The sequence below is a fragment of the Peromyscus leucopus genome, chromosome 23 (genome assembly GCF_004664715.2).
Source record: "Peromyscus leucopus breed LL Stock chromosome 23, UCI_PerLeu_2.1, whole genome shotgun sequence".
Lineage (NCBI taxonomy): Eukaryota > Metazoa > Chordata > Mammalia > Rodentia > Cricetidae > Peromyscus > Peromyscus leucopus.
In genome coordinates this window covers 20,970,320-20,987,576 of record NC_051082.1, presented here as the reverse complement: position 1 = coordinate 20,987,576, position 17,257 = coordinate 20,970,320, and the positions used below count along the sequence as shown (strand labels likewise).

General features: G+C 42.9%; 1 protein-coding gene across 1 annotated transcript in view; it reads right to left on the bottom strand.

The window, feature by feature from the left end:
* Positions 1-446: 446 nt before the first annotated feature.
* Nipsnap2 (nipsnap homolog 2) overlaps positions 447-17,257 on the bottom strand; it is a 32,065-nt gene continuing 15,254 nt past the window's right edge. Inside the window, exons 4-10 of the mRNA XM_028870179.2 lie at positions 16,309-16,403; positions 15,577-15,647; positions 14,570-14,710; positions 12,832-12,863; positions 6,472-6,566; positions 4,510-4,593; positions 447-1,625 (exon numbers count right to left, since the gene is read on the bottom strand). Of these exons, the coding sequence (XP_028726012.1) occupies positions 1,561-1,625; positions 4,510-4,593; positions 6,472-6,566; positions 12,832-12,863; positions 14,570-14,710; positions 15,577-15,647; positions 16,309-16,403 (583 nt within the window). The 3' untranslated portion in view covers positions 447-1,560. The remainder of the gene's footprint in view (positions 1,626-4,509; positions 4,594-6,471; positions 6,567-12,831; positions 12,864-14,569; positions 14,711-15,576; positions 15,648-16,308; positions 16,404-17,257) is intronic.

The window sequence follows — 17,257 nt, the reverse complement described above, 5'->3', positions numbered from 1 at the left end:
CCCGAGGATGAGAGAGATGGATCGCTAGTGTAAAAATGAGTTTTTTTTTTTTTTAGAGTGTGGTAGCTCATGTATATAATTCCAGTACTTGGGGAAGGAAAGGCCAGAGGATTCTGAACATCCTGGGCCAGCATGGGCTATAGAGTGAGACTCTGTTTCCAAAAAACCAAACCAACAAAGAGACAAACAGCTGGGTGTGGTGGCGCACGCCTTTAGTCCCAGAGGCAGGCGGATCTCTGTGAGTTCAAGACCAGCCTGGTCTACAGAGCAAGATCCAGGAAGGCCAGGGCTACACAGAGAAACCCTGTCTCAAAACAACCAAACAACAAAAACAAAACAAAACAAAAAAGGTTTCAATCATGCAAAATGTGAAAATTAAGTGGATTTTATTTACTTTTCTATGTTCTTGGAGAAAACCATTCGCATGTAAAAAATTAGGCATCTGATAGGAGATTTAGTCATACTTTATTTTACACATATCAGTTTGCAGGGCAGACATAATTCTTCAGTTCAGTGGGACTTTCACAGGACTGCAGCCACAAAATTGGCACACTACGTTAAAAAACAAAACCAAACGGAGACAGACAGAATATGAAGCTTTATGTCAACTTAGACCCAACGTGCACTGCCCTTCATACAAGATCTTGGAAGTGTCTGCTGTGCGCTTACCAAAATAGAACCAGAGGTCAGAGGTCACAGATGGTGGCTTACAAAATAAAACCTCTTTTTTCAAGAGCTACTTGTTTTATAGAAAAATATTACAAATAAAATTAGAGCTATCTGAGGTGTTTATTACCAAATCGCATGTGGGGCACTGGTTCATGTCAACCCCTCAGGACCCAGTGCCTGGTGGAGCCCGAATTACTGGGCAGGTGCCCCGTGACCACCCTTCCAGTTCAGGGTGGTACACTGCTCAGCCCTCCTTGACTGACCAAAAGTCACAAAATCAGAACCTTTTCAGCCATTGGGTACACTCATAATTTGTTCCTAGTTTGAGACTCAGAAAATTTGCTCGGGAAACAACATAATTTGTATTTCTTCCCGAAGGAAAGAAATTTGTAGAAATCTGTAAACATAAAACAGATTTTTTTTTTTTTTTTTTTTTTTTAAAGAAAGCAAAAGCTGATTCTTTTTCAGAGCTAGAATTTTACTCAGAGAGGTTTCGAATTTTAAATTTGGTTTTTGAGACAGGGTCTGACTATGGAAGCCCTGGGGTCCAAGCTTGCCTGAAACTCTCTGTGTAGCCCAGATTGACCTAGGACTTATTATAATTCTCCTGCCTCAGCTCCCTGAGTGCAAGCTACCACCCCCAGCTTCAAACAATCATGTCTTCCTGAAGGGCTAGAGGCTTAGGTTTGGTAAGCAGAGCTGTGTCAGAGTGATGCTCTCGTAGTCCGATCCCCGATTTCCCTTCGTGATTATGCAAATTTTAAAGAAAAGAGATCTCACAAGCTATGTACAGCAGTTTACACCTCGGTTTCTTTTTTTCACTTGATGAATGGCTGAAACGAATTCATGACATGTATTCATCCCGGAAATCCGTGTAGGCACGTGGAAGCTTCACTGGAGGGGTGAGGTCTTGAGCGGGATCATGATTCTGGACTCCATTTCCTGAATAAGCGGGACTGAAAGCAAGGTGCAGGTTACTTCATGGCCCTTTCTGAAGGCAGTGGGTAAGGACACATTAACAAGGCGCCTGCGCAGACCAGAAACACAGGCTGCTAGGAAGCAGGGGAGTGCGAGGAAAGGGACTGGGTACCCGGGCAGAAATCGGTGACAGCACCGACTAGGGTGTCACTGAAACTGAGAGAGTACAACCTGGAGAGCGGCTTGAGGGGAAATTAGCCAAGTCTTGGCTGTGAAAAATAGCACTTTCTCAAAAAGTCCTTTAAACCAAAACAAACAAACAAAAATCCAAATAATACTGGATCTAAATGTATCCCATCGAAAGGAAAGTGAGAGGGCCCAGGGGGTAAAGGCACCTGTCACCAAGCCTGACGACCTGAGTTCAATCCCTGGAGGCTACAAGGGGGAAGGAGAGAACGGACTCCCACAAACTGCCCACTGTTATCCACAGGTGTGCTTTGTGGTGGGCCCCTGCCCCCCCAACATAACAACAGTTAAGTATGGAAATAAATGAAAAAATTTTTTTGTTCATTTTAAAAAATTTGTAAAAACTGATGGGTCGTGGTGGCACACACCTTTAATCCCAGCACCCGGGAGACAGAGGCAGGCGGATCTCTGTGAGTTCGAGGCCAGCCTGGGCTACAGAATGCGTTCCAGGAAAGCTACACAGAGAAACCCTGTCTCGAAAAACAAAACAAAACAAAAACAAAAACAAAAAACCCAACCATTTCTGTGGACTAAGACATATTCTGGAAACTAATGAGAAGTTTAAGAGGAAATTACAAGCAGGCATGGCGGCTCTCATCTGTAATCCCAGTGTATGGGAGGCTGAGGCAGGAAGGACCCCCCCAAACACAGAGAGACTGTATCAAAATAACAAAAGAATAAAACACTGAATTACATGCAATTACAGGATTTTGCTTCTTTTTCTTTTTTTTTTTTTTTGGTTTTTCCAGACAGGGTTTCTCTGTGTAGCTTTGCTCCTTTCCTGGAACTCACTTGGTAGCCCAGGCTGGCCTCGAACTCACAGAGATCCGCCTGGCTCTGCCTCCCGAGTGCTGGAATTAAAGGCGTGCGCCACCACCGCCTGGCAGATTTTGTTTCTTTTATGACTGGCTTCCACTCTCCATGTAGCCAAGGAAGACTTTTAACTGGGACCTTCCTGCCTGCCCTTCCTGGAACAGGCCTGGCTCAATTGTGTGATTTTTTTTTTTTTTTTTTTTTTTAACTAAAAGACAAGCAAGCTATTTCTACTTCCTAGGTTGCTCTCTCATCTTCTTAGTATGCAGCTAAATACCCATCAAATTGAACTTTATGCCAATCTCTATGAGTTTGAGGCTAGCCTGGTCTACATAGTGAGTTCCAGGACAGCCAGGGCTACATAGTGGAGACCCTGTCTGGGAAAACAACCAACCAACCAAAAATTAACTTTATAATTGATCTCAACTTTTAGTGCTGTGGCTCAAAGCTATATCCTCAGCCCGAAATTTATAATCACTGTCATTATTATTACTGCTATTTGTTACTCTAGAGTCCAGTCCACCCCAGAGCATTCTTTTAGCCTTAGCCTTCCAAATGTGTGTGCCACCCTACCTATTTGCAAATATATTCTTTTTAATTAATGTATTAAATTATTTTTGGGAAGTGATGGTTTTTTTTTTTTTTTTTTTTTTTGGTTTTTCGAGACAGGGTTTCTCTGTGTAGCTTTGCGCCTTTCCTGGAACTCACTTGGTAGCCCAGGCTGGCCTCGAACTCACAGAGATCCGCCTGGCTCTGCCTCCCGAGTGCTGGGATTAAAGGCGTGCGCCACCAACGCCCGGCGGGAAGTGATGGTTTTAATGAAAAAAAAAGTTTAGGAAAAAATTGTAAGTTTTAGAGAACAAAAAAAAAAAATTAATATTTTAAAAAGTTAAGCTAGTCCAGCATGGCGGTGCATGTCTTTGATCCTAGCACTTGGGAAGCAGAGGCAGGTGGATCTCTGTGAGTTTGAGACCAGTCTGTTCTACATAGCAAGTTCTAGGACAGCAAAGGAATAAAATAATTAAATTAAAAGAAATTAAGCTATCCACATGTCTGAAAACTCTACTAGGTGATACAATAGTGTTTTTTTGTTTGTTTGTTTGTTTTCCAGACAGGATTTCTCTGTGTGTAGTCCTGGCTGTCCCAGAACCGCCACCACTGCCCAGCAAGAATCAATATTCTGATTTTGTCTGTCTTTCTGCTCTAAGAAATAATTTTGTTTATTAATTATATGTGTATGGGTGTTTTGTCTGCATATATGTCAATATGCATTATGCCCATGGAGGCCAGAAAAAGGCATTGGATTCTCTAGACCTGGAGTTACATGTGGTTGTGAGCCACTATGAGGGTGCTAGGAATTGGACCCAGGTCCTCTGGAAGAGCATCCAGTGCTCTTATTCTGGGCCATCTTTCTGGCCCCCTTTTGCTTTTTTTCAGACAGGGTCTAACTCTGTAGCCTAGCCTGGCCCTCCACTTTTGATCCTCCTATATCAACCTCCCAAAGAGCTAGAACATAGTCATGAGCCACCATGCCGAGTTAAAGAATCAAAAAAATTTTTTTTCTTTTGGCTTTTTGAGACAGGGTTTCTTTGTGTAATTTTGGAGCCTGTCCTGGAACTCGCTCTATAGACCAGGCTGGCCTCGAACTCACAGAGATCCGCCTGCCTCTGCCTCCCAAGTGCTAGGATTAAAGGTGTGTGCCACCACTGCCGGGCAGAATCAAGATTCTTAATTTGAAACAAAGTCAAGTTAGTATTTAAAGGGGAAAAAAAATTGGTCTATCTCATGCCTTGTTAGCCTTGTCTGCGTTTTTCTCAATGCAGAGTCAAAGCAGGACGCTGTAAGGGGTCATGAGCAGCTCACCCGTGTAGTACACCAGTTCCTCCCAGCCATGTTTCTGCCACGCTGCACTCCGTATGTCCTCCCTGGTCTGAAGATCTTTATAAGCTTAAACATGAGCACAGGGAAAGAGATCCGCATCAGACACAATCCCCACATTCCAGGAGTACAGCCATTCAGGTGCCTGTCTCCTTCTCTGACACTACTTTGGTCACTCAGGAACTGACTTGGGAAGTAGCAAGCATGGACTGAGAGAAGTCAGTGTGAGGGCTTCTGGGAGGAGCGAAGCGGTCTGCTCTCAGGGTTTTATAATCCGGTAAGCACATGATGTCTTTAAGAAAGCAAGGAAGCGTCTTCAATAACAGACTACATCTATGATCAGGAACCTTCAGATCAGATAAACAACGGCCTCAGACTCACAATCCTTCTGCCTCTGTCTCCCAAACGCTGGGATTATTATGCAACACAATAGGGCAGAACACATGTTTTTTGTTTTGATTTAAAAAAATGATTTAATGTGTGTGTTTTGCCTATATATAATATATACATATATATGCAGGCATGAATGCATGTATTATGTATGTGTACTCTGTGCATGGCATGGAGGCCAGAAGAGAGCCACAGATCCTCTGGAACTGGGGTTACAGGTGATTGTAAGTCACTGGATGCTGGGAAGTAAACTGAGTCCTCTGCAAGAGCCCTCAGTGCTGTTAACCAGTGAGTCCTTTCACCAGGAGGACACATTTTTTGTTGTTGCTGGATTTTGACATTTGTTTGTGAACTCTATACACTTGAAAACTCTGATGCTTTGTGGAGTCGAATCTCAGCTCACCAGGCAAAGCACCGCTGAGGACATGGCTGACCAGAGGTGCTATGAAGAGGGTTACTGCTATAATTTATCATTAGTGCGGGCTTTCAGCTTCTTAGATGCTACAGGTAAGTTCAATTGAGCAGAAGAGCCCTGGCTGCGCAAGGGTTTCTGGGCGTGGGGAGGGGAGGGGAGGAATGAAGACTACATAAGAAGTTATCTTTTTTGCCTCAATGTAACCACTGAAGCTTGGCTTCCCCGCAGCTCTGCTACAATGTAACTAGTCTGCACTATTTGTGGGGATTTTTTTTTTTTCCTGATGAAGATTGAATCCAGGACTTTGCACATGCGTAGTCCGTCCTACTACCCAGCCACACCCTTGTTTATTTTTAATTTATTTAAGTGTAGGTATGTATGTTAATGTGATGTATGCCATGCGACGGCGGGTGCCTGCAGAGGCCAGGGGAGCAGCAGATCCCCTAGAGCCGGAGGTACTGAACCCGGGGTTCTCTGGAAGAATAGCGAGTTTGGGTTGGGGATTTAGCTCAGTGGTAGAGTGCTTGCTAGCGCAAGGCCCTGGGTTCAGTCCTCAGCTGGGTTCAGTCCTCAGCTCCAAAAAAAAAAAAAAAAAAAAAAAGTGAGTTCTTCATTGCTGCGCCATCTCTCTAGACTCTGGTTGTTGTTTTTCCAGTTTTAATTTGTATTTACATACATGCAAGTAATGAAATGTAATTATAACCATCCTCCCATTTCCCCCTTCCAATGCTCAGTAACCTCCCCAACAGCCCCCCCCCCCCTTTTGACCCTGGCTTGCTTTATAGTTCAAGGCTGGTCTGGTTCCATGCAGCCCTTGCTGGTAGTGAACTCTCAATTCTCCTCTCTCAGCCTCCAGAGTGCTGGGATTATAGCCGTGCCCACACATCTGACTTGAGGCCGACTTGTTGCCAGTTTATAAGCCGGCGATCCACTGGCCTCTTGCTGATGGTCTTTTTTTTTTTTTTTTTTTTTTTTTTTTTTTTTTGTTCTAGAAAGCCCAGCATTTACCATCCACCTGTGACATTTGCGTTTGCTATAGGGTTTAAGGTTACTGAGTCTAGATTTACCCCACTGTGTATCACAACTTCGTTAGTAAGGAATTCAATCCCAGTAAGTCACAAAAGAAGGAAAAATACACATACCCCAAAGATGATGCACCATATATAGCTGCCCAATTTGAGAGAAGAATCCCCCAACTGCCTCGTTACTGTCCTGTCTAAAGCGAATGGCTCGAGCCCTGTGAGAGAAAAGCAGTGTTCCGATGGTTAAGGAGAGTCGGCCGGCGCTCGGGGACGCGGATGCACGCCTGGGATCCCAGCACTTGGAAGGCAAGGACCGAGGGAGGGGGATCTGCCGTAAGTCAGAGACCAGCCTGGGCTGCACAGCGAGTCCAGGCCAGCCACGCTATGGGATGAGACCCTTTCCCATCGAAGCAAAGACTCAGACTGCATTTCCTCCACTCGGAGCCAGCTGGTGGGAATGAAAACTGTTTTCTTCGAACACGTATCAAATCATTAAATACAATCAAGTTTTTATTTTATTTAATTTTGGAGGAAGTTAAGATCTCATTCTGTACCCCAGGCTAAGCTTAGAATTTACTATGTAGGCCAGATGACCCCAGACTCGTGATTTTCTTGCCTCAGCCTTCTAATTATTTTTGTGAGAAGTAGAAAATATTTAATTATGACTTTCCAGAATAAAAACAGCAAATAAAGATATATGGTGGCACTTCTGCTTATTACTAAATTTAAATTTATACTTCTGATTCTTGATATAAACTGGAAGGGGAGGAGAGCTGTTAACTTAAAAGGAACGGCTTCATGGCTGTGAACTTGGCAGTCTACAGTAACTTTCCTCACAAGATATGCCCACCGGCAAATGGATGGAACTAGAAAAAAAATCATCCTGAGTAAGGTAACCCAAACCCAGGACAAACATGGTATATACTCACTCATAAGTGGATTCTAGATATAAAGCAAAGAACAATCAGACTGCAACCCACAGACCCAGGGAGGCTATATAGCAGGGGGGACCCTAGGATGACTGTGGCTTAGAATAGGTTTTGGTTTTATTCAATTATTGAGCAAGCCTCAATGAAACATTTCACTATTAAGGTAAGAATTTATACTGTATCAAGCTGATAATAGAAAAATAAATAAATAAATTTAAAAAAAGATATGCCCACCGGTGCAATGGCAGCACTAATGTTATTGGGGAAACCAACTATTTTTTGGTTGGATTTAAGGCCTATTCCATGAGGTGGAATCCATACCGGACACCATTAATGAGGCCAAGAACTGAGAATAAACACGTTATATGCCCTAGGGGACAACCTGCTACTATTATTCTGTTAAATGGACAGAGTAATAAAATGACTAATTGCCAGACCCATAGATCAGTACATCACTCAATCTTCATTGGAGCTTTTCTTGTAGATGGCAGTTAACACAGAGACCCACAACTGGTCCACATGCAGAGAACAATGGGTTTTGGAGTGTTCAGTCCTATAAACACACAAAAACTTAGGGATCTATTCAGAAGATGGGCAGGAAGACTGTGAAAGCCAGAGGTGGTGGTCATATGTGTGGAGGGTGTGTATATACGTGTGCTCTTGATACACACAGCATGGAATCATGATTGAAGTGGTTTAAAATGGGCATCTGGTTCTGGAGAGAGAGCTCAGTGTTGAGAGTATTTGCTGGTCTTCTAGAGGACCCAGGTTCAATTCCCCAGACAGCTCGTGACCACCTACATCCACAACTTCCAGGACTCTGATCACTGCTGATCTCCATAGAAGCATGCATGTGTGTGTGCATACACACATACACATTTAAAATCGGTAAAAACAGGCCTGGCAGTGGTGGCACACACCTTTGATCCCAGCATTTGAGAGGCAGAGGCAGGTGGATCTCTGTGAGTTCGAGGCCAGCCTGGTCTACAAATCGAGTTCCAGGACTGCCAGAGCTGTTACACAGAGAAACCTTGTCTCAAAAAACAAAACAAAACAAAAACAAAAGCAAAAAAAATCCTTAAACATCTTTTTCTACTGGCACCAGGGACTCTGTTTTCACATTCAGTGAGAGCACCTGAAATCTTGAAAATGTTTAAAAATGAATTTTTCTCAAAATTAATTTTCTATCATCCCAAATAAAAATGAAGGCAGGGCTTCAAATGATGTAGGGTTCCCATCTCACCAGGAGAGCAAAGCTGGGGTGTATCAAGGGTTTCTTTACCATGAACTACCCAGGAAATCAGTGTTACTCCTTCTCAGGCACATGAAAGGCTTAGCGCTGATGAAATTTGGGGAGATCGATTCACCCTCATTTATTTAAATGACCAGAACTTGAAAAATAAGCTATGAACATCTACAGTGAGAAAAATAACCCTTATGGGATGCTTTAGATTTTTGGGATAGGGCCTACTATGTTAGCCCAGGCTAGCCTTGAAATCATGATCTTGCCTCAGCTTGCCAAATGCTAGGGCCACAGGTGTGCACCACTATGCCCAGTAAGGAGTAAGATTCTCCAGCTGGCCTGACCGATGTGTTCTCTTACTGAAGGGAAACTTCACAGACTCAATTCTAACACCTTAACAGGGCTCAGAAACAGGGAAGCAACCTGTCCGGTTAGTGATGAGGCCAGCTTGCTGAAGACCAATTTGTACACCTCCACTCTCATTCATGTGCACGGAGTACCCCAAGTGTGACCCCACCAAGGCCTCTAGGTTCCTCTGTTGTGAATCCACCATGGGTTACCCACAAATTATACGGATATGGTCATAAAAATTACAAATGTGATCAATTATCTCGAATTAAGGAAATCAACTGAACTGTGCGCTGTAACTGCTCAGGAGGAGGAAAAGAGGTTTTCATTGACAGTGATAAAATATTCTGGATGATTAATTTCATTCTGGAGTTTTCTAATTCAGTTATGGAAGGCAAAGGAAATATACTTGCCGTAGCCTGGTATTAATCAGAAATGTGTGCTGCGGAGGAGACCACCATCTTAATAGTTACCTACATGCCAAAATACAAATTAAATGCTGAACTAGCTATAGAAAACGTTGAAAAGAGCTGAGTAACCTCAACATATCCTGTGGATTATAGTCACTGTGAAAAAATATTCATTAGTAACATCCCAGTTGTATGAACAGCTAAACTGCTATAAGCTAACACAAACAGCTCAGAAACATGAACAAAAACCCCTTGATAAAATGGTACCTATCATAGCATATAATCAAACATGTATTTCTTTTTTATTTGTTTGAGGCAGGGTCTCAGTAACCCAGTCTGGTTTCAAACTTGCTATGTGGCTGGGGATAGCCTTGATCTCCTGATCTTCCTGCCTCTACCTCCCCAGTGCTGGGAGCACAGTGTGTACTACCACATCTAGCTAGATTGAGCTTTTATACTGAACCTAAGAACTTTTGCTAGTTCAGACTAACAAAGATTTTCCCTGGGCTTTTTTAACGCTTCAGTTCTTACATTTAAAGAAATGTTTATTTTTATTTTATGTTTATGAGTGTCTGTCTACCTGCATGTATGTATGTGCACTGTGTGTATGCAGTACCCTTGGAGGCCAATAGAGGGCGTCAGAGTCCCCTGAAATTGGAGTTACAAATGGTTATGAACTTCTATGGTTGTTAAAAACCCAACCTGATGCTGGGTTGTCGGAGCATGCCTTTAATCCCAGGATTCAGAGGCAGAGGCAGGCGGATCTTTTGAGTTCAAGGCCAGCCTGGTCTACAAAGTGAGTTCCAGGACAGCCAGGGCTACACAGAGAAACTGTCTCAGAAAAACACAAAACCAAAGAACCTCAACCCTACTCTACAAGAGCAGCAAATAATGCTCTTAACTGCTGAGCCATCTCTCCAGCCCCTTGAGTTGGTTTATATTTTTTACACAATGTAAGCCAGGAGTGTAAACTTTTTTTTTCATATACCCAGTTTTCCTGATTAAATAATTATCTTCCCTCACTGTAGGGAGATTTACCTTGACATATTTGTCAAAAAGAACCTGCTCATAAATGCCATCAAGTGTTAATTTCTAGTCCTTCAGTTCTGTACCACTGGTCTATAGGCTTATCCATGTACCAAGACCACACTTTTTTTGTTTGTTTGTTTTGTTTTTTCTCCTTTTTTTTTCTCCTTTTTTTTTTTTTTTTTTTTTTTTTTTTTTTTTTTTTTTTTTTTTTTTTTTTTTTTTTTGGTTTTTCGGTTTTTCGAGACAGGGTTTCTCTGTGTAGCTTTGCGCCTTTCCTGGGACTCACTTGGTAGCCCAGGCTGGCCTCGAACTCACAGAGATCCGCCTGGCTCTGCCTCCCGAGTGCTGGGATTAAAGGTGTGCGCCACCACCGCCCGGCTGTTTTGTTTTTTCAAGACAGGATTTCTCTGTGTAACCTTGGAGCCTGTTCTGGAATTCACTCTGTGGACCAAGTTCGTCTTGAATTCACAGAGATCCACCTGTCTCTGCCTCCTGAGTGTTGGGATCAAAGGTGTGCACCACCAGGGTTCGGCAAGACTATATGAAGACAACATCTTCCATTGTATCTCAGGCTGGCATCTAACCTGTGGCAATCCTCCTGCTTCGACCTCCCTGAGTAGGACTACAGACACACAACATAAGGCTTAAGGTACCAGTTTTCAGAGAGAACTGTCAACCTTCCTACTTGGTCTGTTTTAGCTTGCATTGGTACTTTGCTACTCAAACTACAGAAAGAAAAAGAGCTGCATCATCAACCCCAGCTGTTCTGTTAGTAAACAAACCCCAGATCCCTGAGGAGATACCCCTGAAGAAGTATACAGAAGAGTGTCACACAGTACTGGGACTTTGTTTGCAAGCCCCTTCGAAAGGATGTATGCTGAAATGGTTATAGATTAAACAGCATGTGCTCTTGGTAATTCCTAAGAGTCTTAAGTGGAAGAGTTCGACCTAAACATGATTGGCCATGTGTTAATGATTTATTTTTGTGTATGCGTTTTTGTTTGTTGTTTGTTTTGTTTTTTGAGACAGGGTCTTCCTAGGTCTTGTGACTGTCCCACGTTAGCCTACTAAGTGGTGGGATTACATGTGATGCTTGGCTTGTGTTAATAATCATGGAAGCAGGGCTGGAGAGTTGGCTCATTGGTAAAGAACACTGGCTGCTCTTCTAGAGGATCTGAGTTCAATTCCCAGCACCAACATGGCAGCTCATAAGTGCCTGTAACTCCAGTTTCAGGGGATCTGACACCTTCACACAGACATATATGCAGGCAAAACATGAAAGAACATGAAATTAAAATAAAAATTACTTAAAAAATTATTATGGAAGCTTAGAAATAAGTATAGAATGGGGGATCCGTTATATTGTTCTGTCTAGTTTTGTACATGTTTGAATTTTTTCATAAAAACATAAGACAAAGCCATTGAAACCAGGGGCCAGCAAGATGACTCAGGGGTTAAAGGCACTTGCAGCCACACCTGACGACCTGCGTTTCATCCTTGGGATTCATACGGCAGAAGGAAAGAGGCAACTCCAGGAAGCTGTCCTCTGGCTTCCGCAGGCACCATGCCCTCCCAATAACAAACAAAAACGTAGTAAAAAGACAACTACAGAAGACAGATCGGGCAGAGGTTAGAGAGACGGCTCTGTAGCTAAGAGCACTTGCCGGTCTTCCAGAGGACCAAGTTTGGTTCCCAGCACTCACATGGTGGGTAACAAACACCTGTAACTCCAGTTCCAGAGGATCCAACACTCTCTTTTGGACTCTGTGGGTACTGCATGCATACATGTAGTGCATAGACATACATGTAGACAAGATGCCCAGACACACAAAAGAAAAACAAACCTTAAAAAAAGGATGGTGATACTGGCTGGTGGTGGCACACGCCTGTAATCCCAGCACTCGGGAGGCAGAGCCAGGTGGATCTCTGTGAGTTCGAGGCCAGCCTGGGCTACAGACTGAGTTCCAGGACAGGCTCCAAAGCTTCACAGAGAAACTCTTGTCTTGAAAAAAAAAAAAAAAAAAAACCAAAAAACAAAACAAATCTTCCCCAAAAACCGCCTTCCCTCAAGAAAAAAAAAAAAAAAAAAAAAAAACAAAAAAAAGAAAGGAAAGGAAAAAAAAAAAACAAAAAAAAAAAAGGAATGTGGTGTGTGTGTCTGCACTTCCAGTTTCTTTGGAGGAGGAGGCAGGAAGAGCATTTAAGCCCAGGCATTCAAGACTATCCTGGCAACGTAGTGAGAGGCTGTGAAAAATGCAGCATTAAGTCAAGGCATTTAAGGGTTTTTTTTAACCTAAGCATTTACAGTATGAGCCAGATGTGGCAGCACACATCTGGAAGTCCAGGAACTTGGGAGGTAGAGGCACAAGGATCAGGAGTTCAAGGCCTGTCTTGGTTATGCAGTGAGTCTGAAGGTAGGCTGGGATATGAGATTGTCTCAAAAAGGCAAAACAAAAACCATTCCTGGCATGGCTTAAAATAATTCATGGGATTGACAAACTCAGCATAATAACGTACTTACCAGTAATTGCCCCATTCGATCATTGTCCCTGGCTGAAAGGGAATTTAGAGTTTGGTTAGTGCTATGAAAATACAGAACAGGAACAAACCTGTGATCATTTGCAGGGCTCCTCTGCCATCATTGTAGCAGTTTACGGGGTCCTATGAGGAAACAACCCACATGTACTCTAAGACTAAGTCACCCCCGGATGGTGATGGAACCATTGTCGGGCCCTCCTCTGATGCACTGAAGGACCTCTCTCCACCTCCCCCAGCACAGGGGCAATCATTATATCACAGAGATGGACACCTTGTAATGCTGCTGCCACTGGAGGCTGGCAAGGGCGAAGGATGTGTATACAAAGAAGGTGGTTAATGGAAGTGATTAACCATGTTTTCTATTGTATGCACAATCAGTAAAAATGGGGTATAGCTAGGTCATTCTTTTTAGTACACACAAGGGACACGTTTAGAAAGTTGTAAAAAAGAAAAAAGCATTCCCACTTTTTTTTTAAAATTTAATTTGTTTATATTTTATATATGAGTGCTCTGCATGTATACCTGCATGTCAGAAGAGGGCATCAGATCCTGTTATAGATGGTTATGAGCCACCATGTGGTTATTGGGAATTGAACTCAGGACCTCTGGAAGAACAGCCAGTGCTCTTAACTCCTGAGCCATCTCTCCAGCCCGCATTCCCACTTTTTATTCAGTTCTTTTTGTTGCTTTTTTGAGATAAGATTTCTCTATGTAGCCATGGCTATCCTGGAACTTGCTATATAGACCAGGGTGGCTTTGAACTCAGAGACTTGCCTGCCTTGGCCTCCCAAGTGCTGGAATTTAAGGCAATCGCCACCAGGCCTGGCTCACTCTCCTTCTCACACAGACAGTGCTGTATAATTTGTGCAAAACTCAGTGTTTATTAGGCACTCTTGGTTCAGCAAGTGTAATTGCTGTACATTGTGCCTGGTTCTGCACTCGAGGTGTTTCCTCAAACAAAATGTTATTGGGGGCTAGGAATGTAACGTAGTTCAGTTGACGGAGTGTTTACCTGACTTGCACAGAGCTCTGGGGTTTTTGTTTGTTTGTTTGTTTGTTTTTGGTTTTTTTGAGACAGGGTTTCCCTGTGTAATTCTGGTGCCTGTCCTGGATCTTGCTCTGTAGACCAGGCTGGCCTCGAACTCACAGAGATCCGCCTGGCTCTGCCTCCCGAGTGCTGGGATTAAAGGCCTGCGCCACCGCCACCCGGCTCACAATTTTTAATTTTTTAAAATTTATTTTTATGTATATGGTGGTGCACACCTGTGATCCCAGTGCTCTGGAGGTAGAAGCAGGGGGACCAAGAGTTCAGGGCTAACCCTGGCTACATACTAAGTTTGAAGCCACCCTCAAAAAAATTACTTGGAAAAACATCAAATAACAAACGTACATAATGCCATAAATACAAAAGAACTTAGGAGAAAAAGGAGGAGAGAGAGAGAAAAAAAAGTAAAACAAAAAAAGACTAGATTGGGAAAAACAAGTCTAATCAAAATATAAGGCAGATGAGGTGCTGGATGTCTGTAATCCCAGCACTCAGGAGACTACTGCAGGAGCTCAAGTTCAAGGCCAGCCTGGGCTAGACAGCCAAGGCCAGACCCTGTTTCCAATCACTGCCACCACCCTTGCAAAATACATGTAAGATGCTAGACACAGGTAACAAAATGTTCACTTCTGTTTTACTGTCTCTATCAGGAACACTGCCTGTATTAGCTACTTACTCGGAGTTGATAGGACCTGAGTTCATATATATTAGGTCCTGATCTCGGCACTGGCTCATTCCAGAAACTGAACTCCAATAGCAGCTGATTCTTCCTGGAGAGAAGCATGTCGCTTCTGGCCTTACGGAAATTTACAAATTCCTTTGGGTGAAAAAAAAAAAATATGCTCGTGAAATCTTTGGATACTTACATATATAAATATACTTTAGTAACAACTCAATTCCACAGGATATGGTTATAAGTAAGACCATCTTATTTTTTATCTATTGCACTGAAATAATGAATACAGCATTCCTTTTCACTTCCTAATGTATCCGGATTTTTTTTTCAAGGATTTATTTTATTTCATGTGTATGAATGTTTGTTTGCATGAATATATGTACACCATGCATATCCCTGGCACCCATGGAGGTCAGAAGAGGGCATCAGACCCCCTAGAACTGTGGGTGTTGGAATCAAACCTCGGTCTTCCACAAGAGCAACAAGCCCTCTAAACTACTGAGCTGGGGTTTGATCCACAGTAGCACATACACCAGGGACAGTGGCACACACCTACGATCCTGGAGTTTGGGAAGGCCGGAGAATCAGGAACTTAAGGCCATCCCTGGGTACATAAGGAGTTTGAGGCTGGCCTGAGCTATATGAGACTGTCTCCGACAAACAAACAAAAATTGAAAAACTGAAAACAATGTATGAGGCTGACAGTTTCTAATTGTAATCTAGGGCTGTGTCCACCATGCAGCTTGGCCAGTGTTAGGGTCTTGTCTCGTCAATTTCAATGTTCATGGAGGAACTGTGATTTTGATAGCATTAAACCTGGAAATTTCATGCTTACATACAATTTTAAGAGCTGATATGATGAAATTTCTACTATGAAAACTAAATGGTTTACTAACAGAAGCTGATAACTGTGTCTTCATGAAGTTCTGTGTGAATACACCCTGTATCATTAGACTACACAAGCATATCTATTATCTATAAATAAATTTTTCCCCCAAAATTGTTACCTGGTTTTCTTTGAGTTTATTCATGACCTCCGTGAGGGCTGGATAGCCTCCTTCATACCTCCAGAGGTGGACTGAAATGCATTTTAAAGGACAGCACACATTTAGTCTCAAGGCACTCTCACTTAGACAATATAGATGCATGCCACATGAACACAGTACAGCACTGTAGTGTGCCTTGTATCCACCATGTGAACACAGTACAACACTGTAGTGTGCCTCGTATCCAACACATGAACACAGTACAACATTGTAGTGTACCTTGTATCTACCTGGTGAACATAGTACAACATTGAGGTGCATCTTATATACACCACATGAACACAGTATAACATTGTAATGTACCTTGTAGCTACCATATGAACATGGTACAACACTGTAGTGTACCTTGTATCTACCATATGAATATGGTACAACATTGTAGTGTACCTTGTATTTACCATAAAAACATGGTACAACATTGTAGTGTGCCTTGTATCTACTATATGAACATGTTACAACATTGTAGTGAGCCTTGTATCTTCCATTGAGTCATATTACAAAGTTTCCATAACAGATTTGAACATTTAAAAAAAAAAAAGTAACTTTTACAGTGAGCTACTAAAGAAACCACTTGCTCCATGAAACCAGATGGGGCTTGAAAAGGATTGTAAAAACAAGCATGACATTACAAAATAATGTGAATGACTGCAAAGGAGCACAAAGATATTTATCCCCAAGACTTCTGCTTCTTACCGGCTTGATCCTGCTCGCCATACCACGTGTTCCATGTTCCCACCAAGGTACAAGGGTACTGCTTGCCTTCATGAATCTTTGGTAACACTTCTTGACTTAAAGAGAAAAAACAGCAGAGCTGATTCCACAGGGGAGAGATTTGCCCGTAGACAGCACAGGGGCATCAACTGGAAACAACCACTTACCATGTGTTCTAGCAACTGACCCCACAGCCTTATGTGTTTTGTTTTATTTCAGATTTACTTATTTTATGGGTATGAGTGTTTTGTCTGCATGTATGTCTGTGTACCATGTGTGTGCCTGGTGCCCACAGAGGCCAGAAGAGCGCATCGGATCCCCTGGCACTAGAGTTACAGATGGTTGTAAGCCACCGTGTGGGTGCTGGGAGTCAAACCTGAGTCTTCTGCTAGGGTGACCAGTCCTCTAGACCACTGGGCCATCTCTCCAGCCCCCCATGGCCTGTTTGTAGATGATGTCCGGAACTGAAGTGTTAGCCAAATTCGGTTGTCTGTCAGCACCCACATATCAACAGCTTAGGCTTTAACTCCTGGGTAGTTACAAGCAACTCCTGGAATGTGATAAAGGTGTTTACAAAGGACCAAAGGTCTCAGAGTCCAGGAGCTATGACTTCTATTATTTGCTATTTCAGGAGAAAGAAGAGGAAAAGCTATTTAGGGATGTGATGTTTACGAAAGTTAAGTTCTGCTGGCTGGCTCCCATAAAGACAGAAAGATGAGAATTAGATACAAGATCATGGAAGAAATCAGAAAGTGGGGGGAAGCACTCAAGACAGGGGTGAAGGATGGGCTGCTAGCTCAGCGGAGCAAGGCAGTGGGAGCAGGACTTCAGGAAGAAAGACAAAAACCAGACATAGTGGGATGAAGCAAGCCGGCCTCCGTAGTCCCCAAGGCCACCAGCATGGCGTAACAATGTGGAAGAATCAAAATCA